The sequence below is a fragment of the Rhipicephalus microplus genome, chromosome 6, assembly GCF_043290135.1.
Source record: "Rhipicephalus microplus isolate Deutch F79 chromosome 6, USDA_Rmic, whole genome shotgun sequence".
In the NCBI taxonomy this organism is placed as follows: Eukaryota; Metazoa; Arthropoda; class Arachnida; order Ixodida; family Ixodidae; genus Rhipicephalus; species Rhipicephalus microplus.
Genome location: NC_134705.1, coordinates 170,481,245 through 170,509,062, shown reverse-complemented (window position 1 = coordinate 170,509,062; position 27,818 = coordinate 170,481,245). Strand labels below are relative to the sequence as shown.

The following is a 27,818-nucleotide window of genomic DNA, read 5'->3' as shown; positions in this document are numbered from 1 at the left end:
TTTAACTTGTGATATACTTTTTATTTATCATAAAAAATACTGGTAAAAATATAAATATACTCATTTCACGTGCTCCGTGCAGCTTATTCGGGCTCCCATGCCACGTAATACTTGTCGTTGAATTTCGGCGTCAGTTGAATGCAACGGCGTAAGTGACCGTCTCTTCCTGCAAAAAACGTACAAGAAAAAAAGAAAGCTTGAGAAGCACACTGGAATACGCACAATAAAGCAAATATTGTGCTTCTTAGTTGATTAATATGTGGGCTTTAAAGTCCCAAAACTACCACATGATTATGAGGGACGCCGCAGTGGAGGGCTCCGGAAATTTCGACCACCTGGGGTTCTTTAACGTGCACCCAAGTCTGAGCACACGGGCCTACAGCATCTTTGCCTCCATCGAAAAAGCAGCCGCCGCAGCCGGGATTTGATCGCACGACTTGCGGGTCAGCAGCCGAGTACCTTAGACAATAGACCACCGTGGTGGAGCTGTTTTTAAGTATTGGGAAAGCAAGAAAGTAGTGAAGTAATTTTAACATATAATGATAATTTACCATCATGGACATTCATATTATATTAAGCTGCTCCAATCATGATTTTCATGTCGTGTCATTGATGTGTTGTTTACGTTATATTCTAATTTATACAGTGTAATTTACGTCATTTCTGCCTAATAATAAATGATGTTAATCATCACTCTCCTACCGTGTTCTCTGATGTTCCTCCTTTACACACACCTTATTCTTTGATTGTGCCATTTACGCGAAGCAGGTGATTACAGTTGAGTATAAGATGAACCTGTAACGCATCCTCTTACGTCGCGCCCCAATGCCGGCACCTGCGGCATCGCTACGAAACAAAATATAAACCCTTTTCCTTGGCCGCCACCGCCCGTCGGGCGGCGCCGTGAAGACAGGGGACAACTCGAACCGCGCGCCTGCTCTCCCATATCTCCTCTTGTCCCTTTTGCATTACCCCACGCACCAGCTCCTGCTTTTAGGGAACAATAAACGATTGCTAACCAGATATTGTAGCTCTAGGCTCCTCCTGCACGCTCGCTCTACAAACAAATTCCGCTGTATTGAGCACTTTCAAGCTTAGTTTATAGAGGAGCTTCCAAAGCATTCTTTGACTTTGGGACCTTGTTTCGCAGACTAATCTCAAGTCATATTTTTCATTATCTTCTGTATTGAACTGTCACTCTCAGAATAATCACCACTTAGATGGTATCTGGTATGTGTATCGCACGTTAGGTTCATGATTGAAGAATCAATAAATATTGCAGTATAGTCAGCATATGGTAATAACGAGTATTCTTGTGTGTTATGCCTCATAAACGATATCAGCCATACAACGTTGCCAGACACCCAAGGAATAACTTACCGCTACATCTTCTCATGCAGTCTAAACACGTGCTGAATCGGTTGGCGTTGCCTCCGCAACCACTGTACACAAATCCCCGGCATATGTCCTCTTTGTGGTCGTACGTCCACCTTGGATTATAACCTTTGCAGTGGCCTGACCTCACTTTCAAGCTGCAGACGTTCCTTTTTCGCTTATTTGGGGCTGTAAGAATTAGGACAGGAAGTCGTTTTTGACACTTTAATAATGTGAATAACAATTTCAGTGGTTCTGCGTGCCAAAATCATGTTATGGAAATGAGGCATGCGGGAGTGGATGTGCGCTCATAATGTGGCCCATCTTTAATGTGCGCTGACGTTGTGCGAAACAAAGTCCTCTGCGGGTGTATTTCACCTCCATCGAAATGGTGCGGTGAGGCGGAGAAGCAAAGCAATGTAACCACTGTGCCACAGCGGTGGCTAAACCAAACTACTACTACTCCTATTATTATTATTATTATTATTATTATTATTATTATTATTATTATTATTATTATTATTATTATTATTATTATTATTATTATTATTATTATTATTATTATTCCGCAAATTTTCACCATCTGGTGTTCTATAACGTGCACTGACATAGGTCAGCACACGGGCCTCTACCAATTCGCCTCCACCGAAATACGACCGCCATGGCCAGGATGAAATCCGCTACTTTTGGGTCAGCAGCCGAGCACACTAGCCACTGTTCCACCGAGGTGGACATCATGATGTGAACACTTCATTTTTATGAAAAATATTTTAGGCAGCTTTGCACTATATAGGTGCCAAGTTTAAAGGAGGTACGTGGTTCAGCGGCCTTTTTTCTTTGTATTAAATTTTGTCTTTATTTCCTCCCTTCTTCCTTTTTCTCTCGTCTTTCCGACACTTGTCTCGGTCTTTTGGGGGAGCTATTTGTATCTATTTCCTTTTTCTTGTTTCTACATCGTCGTTCTTCCCACTCTTTACACTTTTCTTTCTCATTCTTACCATTTTCTCTCTCTCCATCTTTCTCCATTTGCTCTTTCCCTTGTTTTGCTTCCTCTCGCTGTCATATATTGGCTCCTGACTTCTCTTTCTCACAACTTTCTGTACTACAATATATAAGCTATGCTATGCTCTCATAGGGTTGCTGGATAGCCGAGTGGTTACGACGGTACGTGGGTTTACCACTATCAACTCTCTTTTACCCTCTCAATTTTACCCTCTCAACTCTCTTTCCCACCCTTGATATACCATATTATACATAGCTAGTTGCCAACTGTTCTTCTAAATGTGAAGCATTCCTTATTGACCAGCAGAGATTTAGAACGTATCTATCTATCTATCTATCTATCTATCTATCTATCTATCTATCTATCTATCTATCTATCTATCTATCTATCTACCTATCTATCTATCTATCTATCTATCTATCTATCTATCTATCTATCTATCTATCTATCTATCTATCTATCTATCTATCTATCTATCTATCCATCCATCCATCCATCCATCCATCCATCCATCCATCCATCCATCCATCCATCCATCCATCCATCCATCCATCCATCCATCCATCCATCCATCCATCCATCCATCCATCCATCCATCTATCTATCTATCTATCTATCTATCTATCTATCTATCTATCTATCTATCTATCTATCTATCTATCTATCTATCTATCTATCTATCTATCTATCTATCTATCTATCTATCTATCTATCTATCTATCTATCTATCTATCTATACGCCTGGGTTTGGGTGCTCTCGTGAACACCTCCCTAAGTTGCGGTAGACCAAAGTTGGCGGGCTAGGGTAAGGTTAAGGTTAAGGATATTGTAGGTAGCCGGCGAATCTAGCCTTGCATAATTTGCAGGCAATTGCCCCGCCTGGTTTCCTCTAGATAATTGTAGCTAATGTCCTTTGTCTGTTTTTTAACTAAGCACGAGCAGGCTTTTAGGATAAAAATCGTGCATAGCGCGACATAAGCCTGCCTAACACGGTGGCCTTTGCGCTATTCCCCGTGCAGCATTGTGCCGGTAATCTAGCTCGCTGCACTATACCCCAAACATAATTGTCACTTAACACCAGTCACATGCGAGGTCTGTAGCAATCGAAAACTTCAAGAGAAGTCACGACACCTGTTTCCTGAAGATTGAGGAACCACGCGGAAACACAATATCAGTCACGCTGTCACATGACGAGCCTAACTGTTGCAGTTGCTTAAATAAACCTAGCTGTTTCTTCTTATGCTCATGACATTTTGGCAAATAGTGTTCTATATAACCGTTTTCCTTGCACTTCGGGCACAAGGGTGTTGCGGAGAGTCTGATCTTGTGGAGCCATGCTGCTGTAAGCGCTGATCCCGTTCGGATGCGATGAAGCAAGCAGGCCTCTTCCCTTGATAGCCCTTGTGTCACACATAGCTGGTGAGGCGTCAGCCATAACGAGTGAAAATGCTTTCCGACAGCTTCCCGTAAAATACGCTGATTGTCTTTGGGAGCCTTCTTCGTTGGTGTAAGCTCCAGAGAACTCCGGGAAAGTCTGTCAGCAGCCTCATTACCCGCTATGCCCCCATGTGATGGAATTCATTGTAACTTAATGTTTATACCAATGCCATGCAGGTCTTTAAGAATTCTCAGTGATCTTTGAGTGCATCGATCCAAAAGCAATCTACGTTTTAGCCGCTGCAAAGTGGGCTTACTGTCCGAAAATAGCACGACTTGTTGCTGCCTACAAAACTTCAATTTCTTCAGGGCTGCCTGAATTGCCACGCTTTCACATGCTGTCGATGAAACAACGCACTCAAGTCGCGCTGCCCAGGACGCCTTTAGAGACGGGATCACAAACGCTGCAGCGCTTACTCCGCGCACTATGTCGACTGATCCATCGGTCAAAACTTTCAAATGATCGTCGTACTTTTCTTCAACTCATTCAAGTGCCCAATAACGTAATTCTGCTGCGGGTGTGGAACACTTGCTGTGCATTCGTGGAATCGTCACCTGACAGTCGACATCCTCATGCGATCAAGGTGGGTCTTGTCGAAGTTGTCTTTGTACAGGAAAATCGATGATAAGATGGCGAAGGGTGTTGAGGGCCACGAAAGGTCGTGATTCCATGCATCGCCGAAGGCGACTGAGTAGTGCTCGTCCTGGGCTCAATTCACCAAGTTGGCAAAGCTCTGTCTGCACTCGTTGAGAGGCGAGAAGACGTAACAGTTGAGGACAAGCTTCATGAAGCACCTTTATGCTCGCTGCAAACTTTGGCACTCCCAAAGAAACTCTGAGGCCTTTACGGTGAAGTTTTTCCAGCCGTCCGCACTGTGACTCACTCGGAGAGATCAATGGTCATTGGAAAAGCACACGATTGACAATTACTGCCTCGTGTAATTTTATCATTGATGTTGAGTGTCTTCCCCAGCTTGTTCGTGCCATCCTTCGAAGACTGTTTTCACAGGGTGACAGCGATGACATTGTCTTGTTTACTGCCCGTCGCCAGTTCATCCTGGTGTCTAGTGTGATACCAAGGAATCTCATGTACTTAACTTCTTGAATTGATGCACCAGAAGGTAATATTTTCATCCTTGTTTCTCGTATTCGCATACCTGGAAATAGCATGAATTGAGACTTTTCAGCTCATATTGTTAGACCAATTGATTCAAGATAGGTTTGTGTGGATTGTGTGGACAGTAGAACTCTTTTAGCCAATCATTTCCAATCGCTTATGCTGACATTCAGACAGCCAGATGCAAATGTCGTCAGCTAAATTGATATTTGTACTACCTTGCTCACAGTCTTGAGAGCATTAGGTAAACCAGCCATGGCAACATGTAACAACATTGGAGACAGGAAACTGCCCCGTGGCACTCCTCTGGTGATTTTCCTTGAGCTACTGAGCACTGTTCTTACTTCCCCTGCATCTAGCAATAACTAAGAAACGCCTGAACAAAGCATAAAAGGTGCCCCAATATTCCCATAGATGCAAGACCACAAGTTATCTCACCTTGGAGCACGTAGTCGTATGCTTTTGAAACGTCGAGTAATGTTGCCAGAGTTTAAAATCAGTATGCTGGTTGGTGTTCTATGTGACTCACCAAGTCGAAGATGTTGTCCTGTGCAATCAACCGTTGCTCAAACCCAGTCATACATGCTGGAAGGGCCTTGTGATTCTCCATCCACCATGTCAGACAAACACAGGCCAGCTTGTCCATGAGCTTCGCTACGCACGAAGTTAGTGATGCTGGTCTGTATGACGCCAGTTCTGTTCTGTCTTTACCTGGCATCAGCACTGGCACCACCTAGGCCTTTTTTCAGGCTTGAGGAATGTTTCCCGACTCCCAAATATAAGTGAAATGCATCAAAAGCCTGCTCTTCGATTCTGCCGACAAATTTGAGATCATTTGGTTTGTAATTCCATCAGGTCCAGGAGCACAGCGTCGACGGAGACAACTTATGGCTGGCGTAAGTTACCGCAGCGTGAATGTTGCGTTGATGGCAGATGTAGAATGAGGCGGAAGTGGGTAAGGTAGTTCACTTTCTCTTCCAAACACGTACACGTCAGCAAACTCTTCGGCTCGTGACGGTATTGGTGTATCCTTGAATAACGCGAGGGCAATAAACGGTCTCAAAGGCTTGGGCGTGCTTCTGACCATTTTTTACTAGTTGCCCTATCCTTGACAGTAGAGTAAATACACTTAAACTTTGACTAAATGTTACCCATTGTTTCCACCGAAGTTTGTTGCTGTATTGCCGCATTTTTGCATTAAGTCTGTTGAACTGAGTTTTGCTAGCAGGTTGACCCCCTCTTCGCATAAGAGTGTTTTACGAATATGTCTGAGATTGTTAGCCCGAACTGACATATTAGTAGGAGTGTTTTTCAAATGCTGTGAATATTCTTGTGGGTCTGTCATCAAACTCTACCCTCCGGACACGCGTGATACATACTGATATTCCAAGGAGTGGACAGGTACGACAGCGGCGGTGGATAACTACATTTTCTAAATGGTCTGCTGTGGTATGACAATGTGTTTCACCGTAAAAACTAGGTTCTTTACAAAGGCAAATGTATGGATTCGAGCAATGTATCTGGACAATAAATCGATGAAGGACGCTCTACTACTGTTCGCGTGACAGGCTATGAAGAGAAAATATCTGCAGATTTGAGGGATATGCTGGAAACAAAAGCTATTCAAACGACATAGGGCATGGCTGTAGGTACATGTTGACAGGCAACAGCACAGGATAAATAAAGAGTGCGCGAAGAGAGGCACTGACCAGCAGCACGAACCTATTAGGTAAGAGCGTATGATATGCTGGAATTTCAAGTGAAGGAACATTTGTAGCTCCGAAGGTGCACTTCACAAATCGTGGAGTGGGGCGTAAAAGTCTACCAGGCACCGAAAAATTTTGTTGCCCACTTTGGATGCTGTGTATTATAGCAATCATATCTGGGTTTTTACGTCCCAAAACCCCGATATATTTATTAGAGACACCGTAGCCTAATGATTGGGAAATTTCTACCATCTGTTGTTCTTTTTACTGTAGTTTTTGGCGATGAACAAACACGAGAGATGAACTCTCGTGTCCGCCTCTCATGTTCATTTCGCGCCAAAAGTGACGTTAAAAGTGAACCAGCTCGCCTAACAAGTCACTCTGCTGTTGTTCTTCAACGTGCACTAACATCGAACTGTACAAGAGTCTGTGCTCGTTCGTTTCCATTGAAATATGATGGCCGTGACCAGAATCAAACCCCCCACCTTCAGATCCGCAGCCGAGCACCTCAACCCTCTGTTCCACCCGTGAGGACTCGTTTCATAAAGAACCAGGCTCCAACAGCACAAAGTGTACGCGACGTGAAGCAGTCTCCAAAAGTACGTGTTTGATAAGTACGGTAGTTACATACGAATTAAAAAACTGTAGTGAACTACTTAGCTGAATTCAATTATTTGTAGCAACGAAGGCTTTGTTCCTCGTACTGCGTACAGTTGAGCATATTTTGAGGTTCGAGGTAACGTTATTTTCAACAACAAAACAAAAAGGCTGAATTTATTGTAAAAAATTGCCTTACGTAAGCAAACGTCGTTGCACTCTTTTTCCGTGTTAAATCTGTTCAAGTTTCCTCCACAGCCACTGTAGAGAAAACCTGTGCATTGGGCCGTCCATATGTTGTAGAACCATGATGGTGTCGACTTGTTACATAGTCCAACAGCTTTGGGTAGCCAGCAGTGAAGCCGTGATGCTCTAGCTTTAGAAATGAAAATAAATAAAGTTCAACACAGCACAACTTTCCCTCAGGTAGCTTCAACCATGCCAACCGCTAACAACGAAATATATCTGTTATTCAAAGTAATCTACAAAATTGGTCTTGTCTACGAAATTTTTAGGTTCGAGTTCATGATTTGTGTATACAGGAAAAGAACAGAGGCGCTGTGAAGAACTTTTAGAACAGCGTTATTTTCGATCTGATTTCAAACATGTAAATTTACGCAACGTAATTTCTAAAGGCGTGCATATCAACGGAGTGAATGACAAAGAGTGGGGTGAAGCGTCCATCCGTGCGTCCATGCCTCTGTCCATCTGTTCATCAGCCCGTGCGTCCGGATAGACGGATAGACTGAGAATAAACGGTCCGTTTTGTTTCGTGCTACACTTTAAAACTTAGAACTCCACCAGGAAGAAGTGAGAAAGAATCGATATGGTCAAAATTTCGCAGAGTGAAGGCCACATAGAAGTGTTTAGAGATATGACGCTATAACAACGAGAACTTGCTTACCCTACCATATTGCCTTAACTTAGTGTCGCTCTCAACTCTTTCGTGCTGTGAAGATCCACTAAAGTAAGCTTAACATAGTGTGTGCCCGGTCTCACATAACGGCATAGGCATAATTAGCTCATTTTTGTCATATTACAAACCACCTTAAATGTCATCAATAGAAAAATCTTACATCGGATGAACCAGATGCTCAAAAGAAGCACAATCATCCCTGTTTCTCCTGCCATCATATGGGTTAACCAGTGGAGGATCTGATTAATGTACAACTCGTCCGACATCCTGAATTCAAGTTCTTTTGTACTACGTAATTGAATTGATCGCATTGTTTCTTGCATGTCACCCTTAGTGTAAAGTCTAATCATTGTCTCGAAAAAAGTAGTAGCGCACTGAAGGCTGACTGGCAATATGTTTCGAATGAATGTCGCCACAAAGAAAAGCTGTAGGAATCTGGGCCTTTTGTGTGCGTCTATTGAGATATGAGGAGTATTTCTTGCTTTTTTGGGATATATATATATATAGCTACTAGATGAATCTTTTTCTATGTGTAGAATAGAAGAACTCATCGAGGAGGTAGGTGGCTGTGTACCTGGCTTTCCTATAATTTAGCCTTTTCTGTAAAGGGTTATAAAAAGAAAAACTTCAAGAGAATCCAAAACAGGTCACTCGCACAACCCAACTTGATCCCTACGACTGAAACCGGCCGCTTTTTGAATGAACGAACTAGCCCAGCTGATTAAAAAAATGAATACTGCTTCATTCGATTTGATCAAAACCTTATACAGTGTCTACTGGATGATAAGATCGTTCATTCTGAAAGCGATGCTCTTCAGACACAATACATGGTACATGATCTCAAGAGTTTTCCAGAAGCCACCTTAAAAGTCCACTCTAAGCAACGTAAATCATTTTAAACTACCGTTATTTTATGGTGTAGAGTAGCGGGCGGTATTACCAAAAATTCACGAAACTCGCTATTGTGCATTTGGTATTTGTGATGTTAGGGCTGGCCAGTCATTTTAGAGGACTTATTCAATACTAAGTTCCTAAAACTAACTGTTTGAGAAGAACAAATACAAAAATATAATCAGTGTGGTTCCTTAACACATGATTACGAGATGGCCTATGGTGGGCATGCATGAGCTACGATATTCTGACTCAGTCTTTACACAGGCAAATATAGCTATATAGTTCGAGATGAATGGACTGTTTTAATCCAATTTGATAGCTCCGACTACAACTGACTGCCTTTCGGACGACTAGCCATGCCTAGCTTACCGCAGAAAATTATGAACAAGGTTGTACGTTGATATGCCTGCGAGTCCGCAGCAAACGTGCCTCTGAAAAAGGCAATCTGTGTCAAGGTCAGCCCGCGAGTCCGCCTGACGCGAACAACTCAACGGCGTCAACACTCGACGGCGCCTTTCTGGCGTGCACGTGCAGTGAGTAACCTCAGCCCGCGAGCCCGTCGAGTAAACAACCGGCGTCTTCCTTTCTGGCGGCTGACGCAATGCCTAGCGACGTCACTCGTCCTTGGGTGCAGCCACCTGCAGCGCAGCCTCTCCAGATTCGATGAGAAAGAATGACGCGGCCCAGCGGCGACCCCATTGGAGGAGTCTGACCTCATGACCAGCGGCGCTTCTGGTTGGACATTTGGGTTGGACCCGGTGCATATAAAAGAAGCCCTGCGGCGCGTCGAGAGCAGGAGTCCTATTTTAGAGCAGACCTATGTGTTAGAGAGGAGAGCTCGGCTCTTCGAGTCTCTGTCGGCCCCAGTGCCGAATTTTTAACGCCTCTGTATATATGCTGTACATAAACCTTGTTTAACTCACCGTCGTGTCGTCCGCTCGTCTATCAGCTCTGCACAGAAGTAGTCGCGAGCTGAGAAACCTACGCTACCAAACGGCTGGTGACCTTCCCGGTGGAATTCGAAGCAGTGGCGCCTTCGGGACTGTGTTGGTGTCGCCGTCTTTCGAAACAGTGGTTGCAGCGGTGAGATTTCGAGGCGCCCTTCGTAACGTCGTCGGAGGCGCACGTCGCAACAACGTCAGTCTATCGAAGCCTTCCGCAGTGCGTACGTGGATGGTGGTGTTCCTCCTATTGCGGAACGAGAACAATACTTCACTACCGAGATCGAACCAGCTGATTAATCACAAAGTTCGCTAAAGTGACTAGAACAGCTATAGGTTAAACAAAGCGAAAGTGCAAGGAAAGAAGCACTCGCCGTACTAAAGTGTATTCTCTACTTCCTTCAACACCCATGAAATAGTAAACTGAAGTTGTTCGTTTACCCCAATGCTTTTGTCCACCTTTTCAGGGTGGCTGCACTCGCTACGTCATAAATGATCAGAAGTTTCACGATGAATACATGCAAGCACCCACTATATGCCATTTTTTTTGCCGTTTTGTGGAGAATTCTGCTATCCGCCACACATCTCTGAGGCGTTATGTACACTTTGTGGGTGATGTTGATGAATAAATGCAGCTGAGTTTTTTTTAAATAGGTGTGAAGCACTCAACGACCAACTTGTTGCGTGATTCGCATTGTGTGATGTCTCGGAGTTGTTTTACTCATCTACCACGGCATATTTTTTGAAATCATTACTTGTTTGACATGACTTTTCTTTTAGAAGTTTCTAGCTACAGCATGGCTCTGCACAAAAACAAAAAAACATCAGTGGGGCTCCGTGGTAACATAATTAACTGACACGCAGCGGGCTGGGATGCAAATCCTATCTGATTCTAGATATTTTTTTCTTTATTTCATTTTTTCTTAGTTCTCGGAAATGTGGTGGTTACGGGAACTGGCGGTAGCCGCAGACAACTACGGTGCTGAAATCAGCTAGTGTGGCGGTGTCATTGCAGTTTTCACAGTAAAATTACTTACCTTGCTATGCATTCGTGGCTGAACAAATATCAAAGGTGTACATTTAAGGTGGTTACGAGGTCACTACAGCGACTGTTTGTAGCCCCCATAGTTGTTGTAACGAAATGAGTCTTCGCCCAGACGTGAAAGAGAGACGTCCGCTTATTGCCAATTCTAGGAGCGAACTGCCCCGACCACGTCCGCGTGCCCCGATTCACCCTCTGCCTCCTCTTCTTCGATAGAGTGCGGCACGCTCCAAGTTCCCCCGTTATTATTTTGCAACAGTTGTTTCCCACTACTGGTCACTATCGCTCAACTGCGTAATTTTCTTCATTACGTAAAACGTAATTAGAAAAAAAATCAAACACGAAAGAGGGCCCTCTATATGGCAGTTGTGTGTTGCATGACAGAGGCAGGCTGGTGCTTGAGGCTTCGTTGTACACGGACCCTATGGAGTCTTTAAATAAGTGAAGTAATCATGTTAACATGTGTATTATAGTGTTTTGGAAGAACAGTAATAAAAAGGGACTGGCAGGCCCGTACGGCACGCACTCCACAGTCCCAGTGAATTGGTGGTGCTTACATGATTAAAATTAATATAGCAGCTAGCGCTAAGTAGCACATAGATTGGTCGGTTGAAAGCTCGTGAACACGTTTCACCTTGTCATTTAAATGTCATCATAAATCCTTTCTTCTTTTGACTAAAGACATAGTAGATCCATAGGCTTTTATATTTAGGAATACTTGTATACTGAGTTGATTTTTTTTCTTACTGTGAACAATGATACTTAAACAGAATCGTTTGATACCAAAATTGTTTCCTGTTTATGTAAAACATATTCTGAATGTATATCATGTAGAAATAAGCTATGTAACTAAATAAGAGATGTATAATGTCACTTATTTGTATATGTATGTTATTGATTTGTGAATATGTGTAATATGGCACTGATGCAGACTGTATCAGGAGGTCAAGACCTCGTCAGGCTATTTAGCCTTTAGTCTTTGCCTCCCGCAGGGAAGTTTTTGTATTTTTTTTTCTTTCCTGCAAATAAACTTTGAAACTTTGAAACTTTGAAACTTTGCTCAATTATGTATTTATAATCTGGTGGTGATTCAGCGTGTGATGGTTTAACGTTATAAGTGTTGTATGGCTAAGATACACTGCGACCCTCGAACTGAACAGATCCGCTCTAAAATTTTATAGAATGCATGCATGAGAAAACTAAAGGAAATCCCAGCTCGTTGAATCTTCTGTTTAACCATCTGTACAGAATGCTTGAGTGGTCATTCAGGCTGTGCTCGTTCATCATTAGGATAGCTGTCTGTCTACAAGAAATGGTTAACCTTGACCATAGGACTTCTGCTGTAATAGTAAAACAGCACCGTTCATATATCGTAAAGATCACGGCAATATTGCCAGAAACAATGGCTTTCGCGTGTTAGTACACTGTTAGGCGTATGCTTCAGGGAACCAATGAGCTGTTCTTATGAATCTCTCTACAACTTTAAAAAGGAGTGAATATTGATGCTATTTCAAGGTATTGCATATTCAAGAAAAGTTTTTTGTCTTAATAACAGTACAAGAAAACGCATTGCAGCTGGGTACAGCGAGAACGAATACAGAAACATTTGAGAATACTTAAGGCAAGCAGTGCACATTTTTTAGAATTGTGTGTTTTGTTTCTTTACTCGGAAGAAAATTATTCTTTATTGTGCAAGGTATGATGGCATTCGGTTTTGTAGTATTCGAAAACGGGACTTGCTATTTCGTATTAGTTTGGTGGATAAAAAGATATGCAACGGGGTTCATTGCGCAACTTCAATTCGTTATAAAAAAGTGTGGCCTAGGCAATTCGCAGCCCCTTAGTTTTTGGTGTACAGCACATCAACGCTTTAAGGTTTCATTGAATATTCCGAAAATGCATGATTCCTCAAAGTTTATTTTGCATCATAATGTCAGCTCTTAAAAATAAACAGTTTGCACTGGTAACACTAAAGCTCTTGATGCATTCCAGAAGTGTGGCCAGACAAAAGGACGTAGTACCTTTTTAACTGCTACCGTAGAGTCTGGTTTAACACTCTAGATGATGAAGAACCGCATATCTGCAGTTGAAAGGACGAAAAGAGATAAAGACAGGGAAAACGACTGTTGAGCAAAAGGTTTTTTTATTGATTGCGTCATTATCACTTGAGGTTACAAATGAATGCGTTGCTCCTTCATTCTGACGAAACATTCTCACGCCCAAGGCAACTCTGCGTTGTACTGCTCGTTCAGCCAGGTCACGAATTAAGTGGCTCTGTCAAAATTCTTTCCCCTCCTCCATGCGTGTTTCTCCTATGCGAAACCATGCGGCAATATTTCGTCATCAACATCAATCTACCTCGACATCACTGATAGATGATGATCTTTCTGAATGACCTCCAATTCATCGCGTATAATGCATGCACATTATGTTTATTGCCCAAGATCATTTTTTTAAATTTCGTCACGCAAACTTACTTTCATCATTGGTTAGAATTACCATCAACTAGGTAATAATACCTTTGCACTGAGTGATTACCGCTTGTCTTTCTTACTGTCCCTACACCTTGCATGGCCAGCTGAAATTCCTTTTTAAAACTGAGTTTGACGAAAATATCAGCTACTCCTGCTAATTTTGCAAGCCACCCTGCTGCCCTTCAGTCTTATTACGTTATGCCAATCATCTTTTGTTCCGTTTGACGATATGCGCTGGTGTATTTTTGTAAATTTTCATACTCCAAGTTGCAGCCCTGTGTGTTAGCACTCACAACATATAATCATTTGGAAAATGCATACCTACATACTACTCTGGATTACTGGAGCAGCTATTATATTCTGAAAAAGAAAAACACACAGAATAACATATTAGGCGTATCAGTAAATACATCAATTATTCTCACTAGGAGAATACACGATCTACTCTCAAATATTTTTTCCTGGTGTTTAGCTGATACAAAGCACTTTCATGTAAAATTATCGTATGTAGTCCTCTATTTTTGCCCATGCACCACGAACAACGTCCTCGAGTTAAACCTTCTGTGGCAGTGATTTGGGTCACGAAGATTATATATTGCAACCGCATAAGCTTCACCACGTTTCGTATTGATAGCCAAGTCATTTTATAAACTTTAAGTAACAATGACACAACACAAACGTCTGCGTGCCTTTGTTTCTGTACCTTTGTTTAGGTGTACGAAAGAAAAAAATTCAGGGGATTCTTTGTCTGAAACAACATTATTGAGGACCCACTGACACTGAGTCCAAGGGGGGTATGTACTGTTTTAACTGTAATGTAGTGATTATGCTATATATAAGCATGAAAAAGGAAAGTGGAAGAAAAGACAAAAGAATGGGCGGTCGCTGGGAGCGGCAAGATGTTTTTTCGTCCGCTTTACCTTCTAGTACATACAACAAAACTTCTTCAGATGTTAGTTGCTGGTCATATTTCTGAAGAGAAATGTTCAAGAATACGACTGATAAACATAAAGAAATAAAGCTTGATGTGTGTGTTGACAAACTTTGAGGGGAGTTTCCGCTTGATGTGGGCGCATTGTAAATTACCCGAACTTCTGACAAAGCCTCCCGGTTTTACAAAAGTTTACTTATGTATTACCAATGTTTACACTATATATATATATATATATATATTTATATATATAGGCAGGCATGGTGGTTGAGTGGCCGTAGCGTTGCATATAGTCTAGTAGATCCTCCGTGAGCGGTCACAACGTGGTTTATTTCGACGTTTCGGCCTAGAGTCTGGCCTTCATCAGGAATCACAGCTCACATTCCTGATGAAGGCCAGACTCTAGGCCGAAACGTCGAAATAAACCACGTTGTGACCGCTCACGGAGGATCTACTAGACTATTTATATATATATATATATATATATATATATAAAAGGGAAAGTAGTGTATACTTAGGGACTCGTTTTCTCGTGTTTCGACAGACACAATATCAATAAAATCTAACAGACAATAATGCCAAGGAATGTATAGGGGAAGGTATTAGACCTAATTGTATTGTAATTGTGCAGAAATAAAATTGGGTGAAAAGGTAACTTGCCGTGAGCAGAACCCACTCACGGCAAGTTATCTTTTAACCCACATTTATTTATACACATTTACAATACAGTTGGGTCTAATACCTTCCCCTATACATCCCTTGGCATTATTGTCTGTTAAATCAGTATATACATATATATTTAGTGAGAGAGAGAATAAAATGAAGGCAATTTTTATCTATTGCTTGGTTCAGGATTAGGAGGTTTCTCTAACCACCTTTGGTCGTGAAATATTGATATTAAATATATGTTGACATAGCGAGATTTATTTAAGCCTTCAAGCAGCACTAAGCCTTGTTAACGGGATTTACTACAAGTATAATCAATTTATTTGAAATAAATGCTCATGGGAACAGTGTGGCAGCTTTTTTAACATATCGATGCTTGTCTAGAGGAATTCACAGTCCCATTTGTCATTATGTCAATTCACAGGGCAGTATGTTTTTGTTTATTTTTGATACCTGACCGTCATGTCACACCACAAAACAGTAAATAGGAAAATATATTTTATAAGCATTTTTTATATTGCTATCATTTGACAACTCAATCATTGTGGGAATTCGGAGTGGGTTGTTTCAAATACTAATGTGAGCTGTGCTGGATGTATTGAAACTAGGAAGACAGCTTGTAAAAAGAACGATGCTCTTCGCATATTCTACACCGTCTGTTTCTACGTTTGGTATAACGCGCACATTTATTTTTAATGAGTTGCTTGCGGTAAATGTTTAAAAGGTGCAACTGTGGACATTGTCGCCTTTGCTTTGAAGGGCTTCCGTGCGCAAAGGTGAAGACACCAAGGAGGACCGAAAATAGCGCAAAGAAACGGGGACACAAGACGAGGACACACGGCACAGGCGCTAACTTCCAACATAGTGTTCATTACCACCGCACACTCCCCTATATCACCAAGAAAAATAACATCACATGACATGAATGATGCGCACAAAAAATTAATTTCTTAGAAAATAGGCGAGTGTGCGGTGGTTATAAACATTATGTTGGAAGTTAGCGCCTGTGCCGTGTGTCCTCGTCTTGTGTCCCCGTTTCTTCGCGCTATTTTCGGTCGTCACAATGCACCAACAGGCCCAAATCTCGACACTGTTGACACCAAGGAGAAAAGTTCACTCGTTCATCGATCATTTGCAGTGATTTTCCACGAAAACTCGTTACCAGGCTAGTTGGTCCATGCCTTCGAATAAAGTGGAAGCCGAAGATCTAGCGGGAGAAGGAAGAGACAGAGAAGCAGTAGGAGTGTCTATTCTGTTGTTTCAGTGTCTTCATCCTTCACACCATAACTTTTTTTTTCTCTTCCAGAATCTCGCGTTCCCTGTTCCAGTGACAAGACTTTCAGCCACAGTCCCACTTTAACGACTTCTTGCAGCTCCATGCGTCGGTCTTTTCATTGACTCGTCTTAGCTGAGTTAGTGTTTTTGTTCCGTGTGAGCGCCAACAAGTTCGCCGCTAAGCGTCTCGGTATTTCATTCTCAACCCTTATAAGACTAGTATTTTTCCTACAAGTTTGGCATTTGGTTTGGAACACCTTCCTAGCTACGTAGTTAGTGACAAAAAACTGTTGGTTGTTGGCGTTTATTTTTACACGTAAAAAGCCTTACGCCATGCGTAAGTTTTGAACTGTCATGTAACAGTGCGACGCGGTGTTTCCGTTATTTATAGTGGCCGAGAAAATATGTTATATGAAGATTAAGCCCGACCCCTGCGGATAGCAAAACGTCCACGCATGGGCAGGGTGCTCTATATCGGGCTGCCATAAGTTCTACCTAATATACAGGAACGGAGTACTTGTTTTTCTTAGCGTGGTTACTCCAGTGCTCCGCGTGTTGTTTGCGTAACCCAAAAAGACAAAAGTACACTTACTGGTACATGTGTTTGAACATGCCTGGCAGCTTTGAAAAAAGTTAGAACTCTTTGGCAACTGGCCTGGTTGAAACTGCTCGCAAATGGCCTCAACAGGGTTGAAATACCAAACCCTTTGTCCATATTGATAGAAGTATAAAAAAGTGTAATAGTAGGACTGAAGGCTTGGCCTCTGGCTGCAGACGACAGGATACCGAGACGATGCTGCAAAACGAGAGGAAATGGATTTATTACGATGAACACTCAGAGGAAAAATTGAAGGCAATGTAGACAATGAGTTGTTCATAAGAACCTTCTTTTAACACAATGCATCATGTATGCAAAGGTAATGTTCCCAACGTAAGTGAAACTGTACCACATCATTTAGTAACTATTTGTTCTTAGAATAACGACCTCTATTTAACAATACCATAATGAAGTTGTTATTAAGTGCAACAAAGCTTTTTGTGTTTTTTTCTATATTATTGAAGTTATATTTTTTTCATGTAGTGTGATTTCTAGTTTTCATTATGTGGTGGTAGGAAAAACATTTATTGACAACATCTAAAAGTGAGGGCTGATCGATTGAATTGCACCTTAACTGAAATTTAGACTATCTGCCGACACAGCCAGGCAAGCCAGCGTGGTCAGTTCTTCAGTATGTGTGTTCTGTGTTCCGCAAAGCGTTTAATTCTTTTTTCTTTTTTGTGTTAATTGTTAATATTCCTTGATTTATGAATCACCTTTTAGAAAATAAAAAAAACTTTATAAACTATATTGTCAGATACGTAGCAACCTATTTGATACACCATTGTTAACAATTTTTTACTTTGCCTCTTTTCTAACCTCCTCCAACCTTCACTGATTCACTCGAAACTGACATGAACAGGTTAACATACAGCACACTCCATTTTCGCTAAACCAATGTCCTGCAATCGTTAGTGTACAGCTATGTCTGCCTGGTCCACAAAGAATAAAGGTCGTCGACTGATGAAGTTTTATATTCAACTTGGCCATCTCTTATTAGTAGCTGTGCGAAATTCATTTGAGCTAACGTATTACATGGTGGTGAAATTAATATAATAATAATAATAATAATAATAATAATAATAATAATAATAATAATAATAATAATAATAATAATAATAATAATAATAATAATAATAATAATAATAATAATGTTCATTTTTCATCAATAGCTTGATGAAGGACAGCTGCAGGTAAAAGCTGCTCTCCAAAAGAGGCAGCTTGACAAAGACCCACAGCTACCTTTTAGCACGACAGCAGTGGCAAACAATAGGTAATGTGAAGTCAACAACAATAAGAATATCACACAGCAATACTAAAAATCTTTGTATGTCACTGCTGACAGACTTTTACGAAGACTGTATATGATAGCTTAATTTCGATTTTAATTGCGCGCGTTTAGCTACTCAGTGATAGGAAAACGCGAGCAATTTGCTTAGAAGCAAGCATATAAGTTACGTGTGTTAAATTGGTCGGTTATGCATGAAGCCACCGCTGGGAATGATTCATATAAGCAATGGTCGATTAACCGATAAGCAGGTACTTTTGCGACCTGAAGCTCATGCGTGAATGTCGTGAATGCCCTGTTTGGGAATTCGCCCGTGCCAAGTCTGCGCTGTAGTCCGAAAACGGCCAAGAAGCAGTGTGTGGATCTAACTTGACAGATGATAATGATTTTGTGTACGACATGCATGAACAGACAGGGTCTGAGAATCTCAGTGCTGAGCGGCGAGTAAGAAATACTCAGCGAGAAAGAAAGCAGCTGGGGTTTAAGCGTGATTCAATTGATTCATAAGAAGGAGCCAGAACGGTGGTAAACATGACCGACAAATTATGAAGGCTATTGTGATGGGATAGAGGGGCACCCGAAGACCACTCTAAACCGGGTCACTGAAACACTTATGTAAAACCAATATATTCTAGATCATTATATGTGCAATTCACAAAAAGGGAAAAGTACACGGATGTTAGTGTTCAAACTGTCTTTGAAAAATTCATCGTCACCGTAATTTATTTGATTGTTTTTTTGTGTGTGGTAATGCTTGGGATGCTTTTGCGACATTCAAGACCAAAGTGTGTTCTGTACAAAAAAAAAGCGCACGATTACTCTTAGCAGGACATACTGCAGAAAGAAAGATGAAAAACAACAAGTAGGTTTCTATTTAACAGAGGGTTAAATGCTTAGGTTGACATATCAAGATAAAATCAGAATACATTTCTTGTAGTGAAACAGACGATTCAGGAGAACTTACGAGCGCAGGTGCCCATGCATTCTTCCTCTGTAGAAAAGCGGTTCTTGTTTCCGTCACATCCACCGTAGATGAACACTTTGCAGTGGCCACGGCTGGAATCAAAGTACCAGCTTGGTTGTCGTGCTCGGCATCGACCAGTTTCTGTTTCCTTGTAGCAGCTGGGTGGTATGTGCCTCCGAGCTAAAAGAAAAATTGAAATCAGATTGCAATCATTATTGGTGATGGTGGTTTTCAATGGATGGATGATGGATGTGAAATTAATACTGAGCTTCTCGAACCAACGCGCAGCAGGCCACTTCCACGTTGGGATAGCCCGGTGAAGCTTGATATCCACATTATGGCCCCTCTGAACAGCCCGCAGTTGAGGCCCGACATTGAGGCCCTTGATAGCAGTTAGCCCCTTATTTTCATTGATTTAATCATGCCTCATAACGAGAAGCAACAATAGAGCGTATGGTTTACGCTAGCGAATCCATACCAGGGCCTGCAAGAGCTATTGGGATTGCTTAAATTAAAGAAGGCCCCCGAAACACATCACTTAGTGTTGTAGAGTAGCACTGCAAAAACTGTTTAGAAAAAGCGGTTGGTGATTTAGACTACTTAGTACGCTACTATGAAAGAGCATAAAGCCATCACATGGGCCTCACACTTGATTGTGTGTTTAGAAAAAGTGGTCAACGAGCATCGCGCTTTAAAGGTCGTTAATGCTCAGGTCAAGCGCCAACTACGCACTTCAAGTCAGAGCCACATAAGTGGCGACCCTGGGCTCATTTTTGGACTGTGTTCGAAGCAGTTCTCGGCCTTATGGTCACGTTCAATTCAATTTTGTCTTTTGTATTTTTCACCAGTAATTTTATTTTTTGTGAGTATTTCAAAAATACCTGAGGTGTTCTCTGAATGTTCTACTATATTGCGGGTGTTTTTTGCTTTCATGGCGCAAATAGGTTCAGAAATAGACCTAGACATCATTCTCCAAGTGAGCTCACAGCAGGTAAAATAAATCGTCGTATTATAACTTTTCCAATAGACAAAAAACATACACTTAAAACCAAATCACAATATATAGCAGGTGTAAATAAGAAAGATGGCGAGTTTCGACTCACGTGAATGGCAAGAAGCTTAGATAGGTAAAAGAACCGATGTGAAATAATTGGTTCTGCCTATAGAAAATGGCCTTGTAGTGTGACTCGAAAAAAACAACTCTCAGCTCGTTCACTGTTGGCAAAATTGCGTGGTTTGGTGCATTAAAAATAATATTTTTAAACACCTATCTTACAACTGATTTCAGCCTGCACAAAAAAAAACAGATATGGTTTTAATTAGGTAACCGAAAAAGTTTTGTTCATAGCATTGTTACGGATAGGAGAGCCTCCCGCCGGTCACCCACTCACACCTGGCATAGACGGAGAATGGCAGCAGAATAATATTTCTGATCCCACCAAGAAAAATTGGGTGTGACGTCAAAGCTTTGATGGCAGTCACATGATTGTAGAAAAATATTTAGGAAATGAGTTGAAGCTACTGTTTTCATTGCATGAAAAATGGATGATTGCGATGTCTTTGTTTATTTCAGATGAAATACGCCTACCATGAAAACAAAATATCTCTGCCACGAAAAAAATTACGTGGGAAGAAAATATAGACGAAGACGTCAAAATGGTAGAATATTTTCTCCTTAAGCATCTATATTGCACGTTTTAAAGGGCTACGTAAACATAAAATTTCAGTGGTTAATACCTACCACCTTAGAAAAAGCAATCCCCTCAAGAGCCTGAAGATTGAGTGATTAGGGTGGGCTTACCATTGAAAAGTTATCGCAGTATGTTTACCAGATCTAGTTTCGGTTCTCGCCGTACCCAAATATCACAACACTGTATGACTCTTTCGCGACGTGCTCGCCCAGAATATCCCGGCTTTCCCACGGCCACTCTGCATCGTGACTTCGATGATGGTTACAGGAGTGGCCATCTTGAATGTTTTGGCAACGCACAAGTGGCCATTTTAGAAGTTTTGGTACCAGACGCCATTATTGTGCTATAGGCTGACGTCAAGCTAGTGTAGATACTAGCAGGTGCACCATGGGACATTTATATTTATTATCAACTTAAGTTATATTATCTACATTTTAGGAGCTTCACACTTTTACAGTCGTCTCTGTATATGCAAGATTTGTATGGAAGAGTAAACACAATTTTGAACAATGCTGTCAGTACCCCTTTAAAAGTTATAGGTTTTCGGTATATAAAAAACACAAAAACTTTTCTGAAGTTTGCTGGCAAAGTAGAGAACTCTTTTTGCGACCGAAGCTGATAAATGACCAGCACTTACGGGCACATTCGGCGAGGCATTCTTCTTCTGATGAAAACTTGTTCTCGTTTCCTCCGCAACCGCCATAGATGAATGATCTGCAGCTGTCAGTCCTACGATCAAAATACCACTTCGTGATTCGCGCTCGGCAAACACCGGTTTCAGGTGGAAGGTAACATTTCCATCTTCGGCCTACAGCTGAAAAATAAAATAGGAATAATTAAAATTCGACCAATCCCATGAACCATGAGAATAGATGTCATGAAAAGCTTGCAGTGGGACTGTGACTGTCGTGTGGTCTTTTTATTAGCAAAACGTCACAAAATCTCGCTAAAATAACTCTAAATAATGCACGCAAAAGATAATTATTGAGCAGTGGCATAAATTTCACACAACCACTTTTTTATGGCTGCCTAACGACGCCAACAGCAACATGGGCATTACCTGTACCATTAGTGTGAAGCTAATATACAGCGCTTGTGTTTGCGGGCATTGCAGCTCTGTATAGTGCTACGTAGACAGCCTTTAGTGAATGGCGCTTAACTACAAATGACGTTGACCTCATCTGAAGCCTGTAGTATAGGAGTACATATTGAATGTTCATAAAATGAGATAGTGAGAATTAGAACCACAACTGACATTTCCCCAGCATTACGCCAGCGTAGGTCTTTTTTCGAATCAGTTACAAAACGATGGCGCTGCTCTGTGGTGGAATACTTGATTGCCACGCAGATTGTTAAGACTAAGTTCCTGCTGAGACCTCGACATATATTTTATCAATCACCAGGCAACTCTGCTGATTTCATTTTTAAATGCAAAGCATTTCTTTGCGTACTGCAAGCACTTGTGGCGTCTATTCACGTACAAATCTATCTATCTATCTATCTATCTATCTATCTATCTATCTATCTATCTATCTATCTATCTATCTATCTATCTATCTATCTATCTATCTATCTATCTATCTATCTATCTATCTATCTATCTATCTATCTATCTATCTATCTATCTATCTATCTATCTGTCTGTCTGTCTGTCTGTCTGTCTGTCTGTCTGTCTGTCTGTCTGTCTGTCTGTCTGTCTGTCTGTCTGTCTGTCTGTCTGTCTGTCTGTCTGTCTGTCTATCTATCTATCTATCTATCTATCTATCTATCTATCTATCTATCTATCTATCTATCTATCTATCTATTATCTATCTATCTATCTATCTATCTATCTATCTATCTATCTATCTATCTATCTATCTATCTATCTATCTATCTATCTATCTATCTGCTCATGTCTCGGTGCTTTCGTGATCACCCCTTTAACTTGGCGTGAACCAAAATTAGTATGTGAGGGTGAGATAGCTGGGCGACTATGAAGCGCTGCTCAAGACATGAATAATGTCACAGTTTCGTCGCGTCCGTCGTCAAACACTTCCCGCCAGACAGTGGCACATACTGTTTGCACATACAGTGGCAAACACTTCCCGCGAGTGGGTATGTGCCACTGGTATGCGGCTATGAGCGACATGTGATTGAACTTAGTGTCTGGATCCTCCGCGGTGGTATAGTGACTAAGGCGCTCGGCTGCTGCACGCCGGTCGCGGGATAGAATCCTGGCTGTGGGGTTTGCCTTTTCGATGGAGGCGAAAATGCGGCATGCCCGTCGACTCAGATTTAGGTGCGCGTTACAGCACCCCACGTGATCAAAATTTCTTGAGCTCCCCACTGCGGCACCTCTCATAACCATAAGGTGGTTTTGGGATGTTAAACTCCCCATAATAATTATGAAATTCAGTATCTAGCCAGGAGTAACGAGAAGATCAGTGGGCAATCTTGAAGATGCCCTACAACACTTTTTGAGCATGGTCGAAAAACGCTGCCGATCAAAAGCAGAGGCTCCCGAGAACACGCGAGCCAAATGTTATAGCGCAGCATGCAGCCGGGAATTCACAATAAATTATCAAAGTCAGCTAAAAATAGCTTTTTCTTCCCTCCACAAATGACAAAAGACGCTTAAAAATGTCTCGTAGAATGCCCATCTATCAGCTATTGGCTGATTTGAACATGGCGCGCGCCGTCGTTACAGAGATCGCCGTGAGAGGCCACCACTTGTCCACGCGTGGGCACACGATCAAACAAAAAAAGCCGCGTATTCGAAGAAAAAAAAAGTGCCCTAGGTCATGGGGCACGCGTGAAGTTTTTCGTTTGCCCTCCCCTCCTATATCTCCCTTTTTAGCTCCCAGCGCCTTCGTCGGGACAAGAGAAAAGAGAATGCGATTGCAGCATGTGACAAGTCTTTGTAACTGAACTTGTACTGGACGGATTCTTAAAACTGTTGCGGCGTTGAATTTGTGAGGATAAAAGCTTTTCCAGTGAACTATATGGTTACTCAGAAAAGTGTTTCAGGATTCGTTCTAACACGTGCGCGTCTAGGAAAACCTCATGATGAAACAAGCGAAGAAATACACACACACACTCAGAGAGGACACAGACAAGCGCTTACTAGCAACTGAAAACTTTATTTCGAAACGAACACTAACAAATACATCACACGCATGTACGTCATTCCCGACTTCCCCTGTCGTCATCAACAACGTGATATAACAAGATATGCACGCGCCCACAACCGGAAACAAACACGTGTCAAGAACTAAGAAAAGAAAACGTAAAACAGAAAAAAAAACAAAAAAAAACAAAGAAACAAGAAACACATAAAACGTAACACAGAGAAAAACACTGGGTTATGTGACGTCCAAAAAAGCAAATTCCGCATCTGTTAGTAGAACTGACGCTTGACTGACGCCACTGTCTCTTCCTTTCCTTATTCTATGCGCTTCCATTATTTCTTTCGTCGTCCGCTTGTTGTGCCTGTCAATTATTCGTGTGTCGGAAAATTTCGGTTGGCAGGTGCGCTTGTCTGTGTCCTCTCTGAGTGTGTGTATTTCTGCGCTTGTTTCATCATGATCCTTTACGAACACGCCCAACTGGCAGTCATCCACAGGAAAACCTGACATCAGCAGCGTCGACGCGACGATTGCAAAGGATAAAGTCAGACCCCCGCTGGAATCGAACCCAAACATTATTAGGGGCAATCAAGCATTATATCACGAAGCCACGGCATGCCTCGGATCTACATTTCAAATTAACATTAATGTTTGTGAAACGTAAGTTTTGATTGCAGTTCTGACTGTCCAATTTTTAAAACATTACATATGTAGTTCTATAATACAGCCGTCACGTCGAGTTAACGTTAATTGTAGTTCAGTACCTTGCGCTGATGCCGATTTATGTACCAGTGTACATGCGTACCATTCTCGCGAACAGCAAAATTTCATATGAGCTCATCGGTTCTGGTGTTGCTAATACTGATGTCGTTCTTGGCATCGTCGCACAAGTGCAAATAACTGGTTGTATAAATATTTTGAACACTTCAATTTATGTCTATGCGCGCAACAATTACACATATGTGTATAGTGTAATTTCATGACGTGTCGCCCAATAAAGAACTTCCAATGCGTGCACGGTTTCTCCGCATGCTTCACATAATATCGATTTCCAAAATACATGAGATCTGCCGAACTTTTTTTCAACGTTCTTGCATTTCAATTACGAATGTTCGTTCTTGCCGTAATGATGAGACAATGCCATTCGCCAAACCCTCTTTCTTGCCAATTGTAATTTTTGTCTACTCCAACCTAAAGAGGCCATTTTTGTCTACCCCTACCTAAAGAGGCCACACGTAGGTGGTATAGATAGATAGATAGATAGATAGATAGATAGATAGATAGATAGATAGATAGATAGATAGATAGATAGATAGATAGATAGATAGATAGATAGATGTGCCTAAAGTTCCTGCAGTTCACTGAGAAATGCTTCGTATTGAATAGTGGCATGGTCAATAGATATCTGAACACTTGTGAATAATTGGTTAAACCCAATTTTCATAATGTATGTACTGTATGAAGAGGCCAATGCGACATTACGTAAAGACAATGGCAGATATGAATGAAGAATATACTAGAAGTGTCGGGCAAACATATCCGAATAAGCAAAAGTTCAAGGTATACAAGATAAAATCTTGACATAAAAGATTTTTGAACTAGGGGTGTCGCATGAGCAAACGGTTCGATAAATGATGCAGCTGATTGGGAACGTTGGCTCACTTTAGTATCGTACTGCCACAGCGCAGCTCAGTGTCAGCCTCAAGAAAAAATTATAATAGCAAAGAATTTCATGACAGACGAAAAAAGAAAAAAAAACAGGATGAGTGCGACAGGCTAGTGGTTTTGTCTCTTTGAAAAATAACAACAACAACCGGTTGCTGCCTTTGAAAAAAACATCACATTGTTGCTTTGAAAAAGACAGGAAAAAGGTTTTCTCGAGCCACACTATTTTTTTAATATGTTTAATTTATACAAATATATGGCAAAAGATTGTGTATCTGCTCTCTTCTTCAGTCATATCTTTTCATAAATCACACATAGATAAGTCACTTGCAAAACAATAAGAAATTCTTCACATTCATGTAATCGACACGTGTATAGAGCCACAAAGCGAATTTTTACATACGTCCTAAAATTGGGAGAACAAAGCGTAGAGCAGAAGGCACCTATAATAAAATATTTTGGCTGACTTCAAACCATGTTTTCTCTGATCTAATCTTGGAACGTATACTTGAAGTACTGTACTAAGAAAAAAAAATCAGGAATAAATAGAGATAGATAAGAGCGCTCTTTATGTTCCTTCTTTTTTCTCTTTTAGTTTTTTCTACGCTAGTAGTAATCTTTAATCGAGGAGCAACAAGTTCAATATTGTTACGGAAGAGAAGAGACGCCGTATCGACGAGGCTGTGGATGAAATATATTTCAAACCAGCAGCAGCGGCGTGACCGGTTCACCAGACAGCGAGCGGAGACCACTCTTCGTCCGGCACACACGCGCATCGTCCCACAAAATGTCATCATGCATGTAGCAATATTATTTGCTGTGGCAGGCCTTGTTTTTTCAAGGTAGTGCATGAAAGGGAGACAAAATTGCAGAAATAACTACAGCTTGAACTGGCTTCTCTTTTTATCTTTTTTTCAAAGCAGTATTATTTTATTGGTCAAGTAACAAACGACAGCAAATAGTCCACAAATGTTCCAAGTACGAATGTTCCTTTCGCGCAGTATTTAAGAGGATTCAATGTACCAACAGTATAAGTCTTTCATCCTCTTATTATTTGTTATGGGAGAAATCATCCGCAAATGTGGAAAGATTTTATCACTGCAATAGCAGCGCAGCTAAGATGCCTCAGTTGTAGAGTACGAAACCACAATGCCTCTGACCACCCTTTTTTAACTATTTCTTACGTTTGACGCTGCTAAACTGGTTTTATATTGCGTTGTAATGACTTAAAGTGAACCTGTGGAGTTAATTACAGCCCAGCCTATTATTGACGTAAAATACGGTATTATAGTTTGCGAAGCTACGTTAGAGCACGTGGCAACACTTGCAGAGCTATGACAGTAGGTTTCCGATGGTCTATAACAAATAATGCATGCAACTTGAGCACATATTAGTGCGCGGTCTTCATAGTAATTGGCAGTCGAAAATGGCTGAAATATCTGCAGATCTTAATTTTCAAAATAACCCTTTCTGCAAACTTGTTAACAACTTAGGTAAGGCAGACACGCTCTAAGAACTCGGTACTGAGCTGGTCACCTTAATTAAATCTGCATTGCTTCTCCTGTGAACTTATGTTGAATTGGTTTAACATCACAGCTGAAAGTGAACATGTAAAATAAAGAAAAAAAGTAAACAGTGTTGAGGTGAGACCTCCGACTAGTACTGGTAGACGGAGAAGTTTACATCACGTGGTGTAGGCACTATTAATTATGTGTTCCTAAACTTTAATCGTATTTCATCCATGCGCGGTAACTCACGCCAAGACATCGTTCTAAAACAGGGAGTCTTTAAAGCTTTCACTTGCTGCAAAGCACCGTTTTGTCTGTATGCAAAGGTTTGTCGTACATTTCTCGCACTTATCTTGATACATCATTTTGAAAGTCCGCGTGTAGCAGTATTAGGAAAAGGAAATTGATATATAATTCCCCAGAAATATATATGTAGGATACTATAGATTGAGACAATTACATACGTGATGCTATATGTTTCAGCATGATAGGAGATAAAATATCACGAACGTACCCTGCGTGAACACCATGCAAAATAGAAGAAGAAGCACGCCTGCAAGGTTCATGGTCCCTTAAGCATCCGCCTTAGTTTCGTGAAAAGAAAACATCATGCATGAAACAAAC

The 27,818-nt window shown here is 41.3% G+C and overlaps 2 protein-coding genes and 1 long non-coding RNA gene across 7 annotated transcripts; 1 reads left to right on the top strand and 2 right to left on the bottom strand.

Annotated features, from left to right (window-relative positions):
* Window positions 1-8,404, bottom strand: LOC119168332 (BPTI/Kunitz domain-containing protein). Its single transcript, XM_037419736.2, has 4 exons — window positions 8,311-8,404; window positions 7,434-7,610; window positions 1,381-1,563; window positions 1-166 (listed from the first exon to the last, which is right to left on the bottom strand). The coding sequence occupies exons 1-4, from the start codon at window positions 8,366-8,368 to the stop codon at window positions 84-86; spliced, it is 501 nt and encodes a 166-aa protein (XP_037275633.2). The 5' UTR covers window positions 8,369-8,404; the 3' UTR covers window positions 1-83.
* Window positions 6,628-27,319, top strand: LOC142765650 (uncharacterized). Its single transcript, XR_012884343.1, has 3 exons — window positions 6,628-6,660; window positions 20,797-20,882; window positions 26,282-27,319. It is a non-coding gene; the product is annotated as an uncharacterized LOC142765650 (long non-coding RNA).
* Window positions 12,925-27,818, bottom strand: LOC119167170 (kunitz-type serine protease inhibitor A-like). 5 transcript variants are annotated; one of them, XM_075866993.1, is made up of 6 exons: window positions 27,709-27,818; window positions 21,552-21,728; window positions 19,224-19,403; window positions 16,966-17,169; window positions 13,823-13,861; window positions 12,925-13,107 (listed from the first exon to the last, which is right to left on the bottom strand). In XM_075866993.1, exons 1-5 carry the CDS (start codon window positions 27,758-27,760, stop codon window positions 13,830-13,832), a joined length of 645 nt encoding a protein of 214 aa, XP_075723108.1. In that variant the 5' UTR covers window positions 27,761-27,818; the 3' UTR covers window positions 12,925-13,107; window positions 13,823-13,829. The 5 variants fall into 5 exon arrangements, with proteins under 5 accessions (XP_075723108.1, XP_075723111.1, XP_075723109.1 ...); XM_075866996.1 differs by having other exon boundaries at window positions 13,831-13,861; XM_075866994.1 differs by lacking the exon at window positions 12,925-13,107 and adding an exon at window positions 13,152-13,339.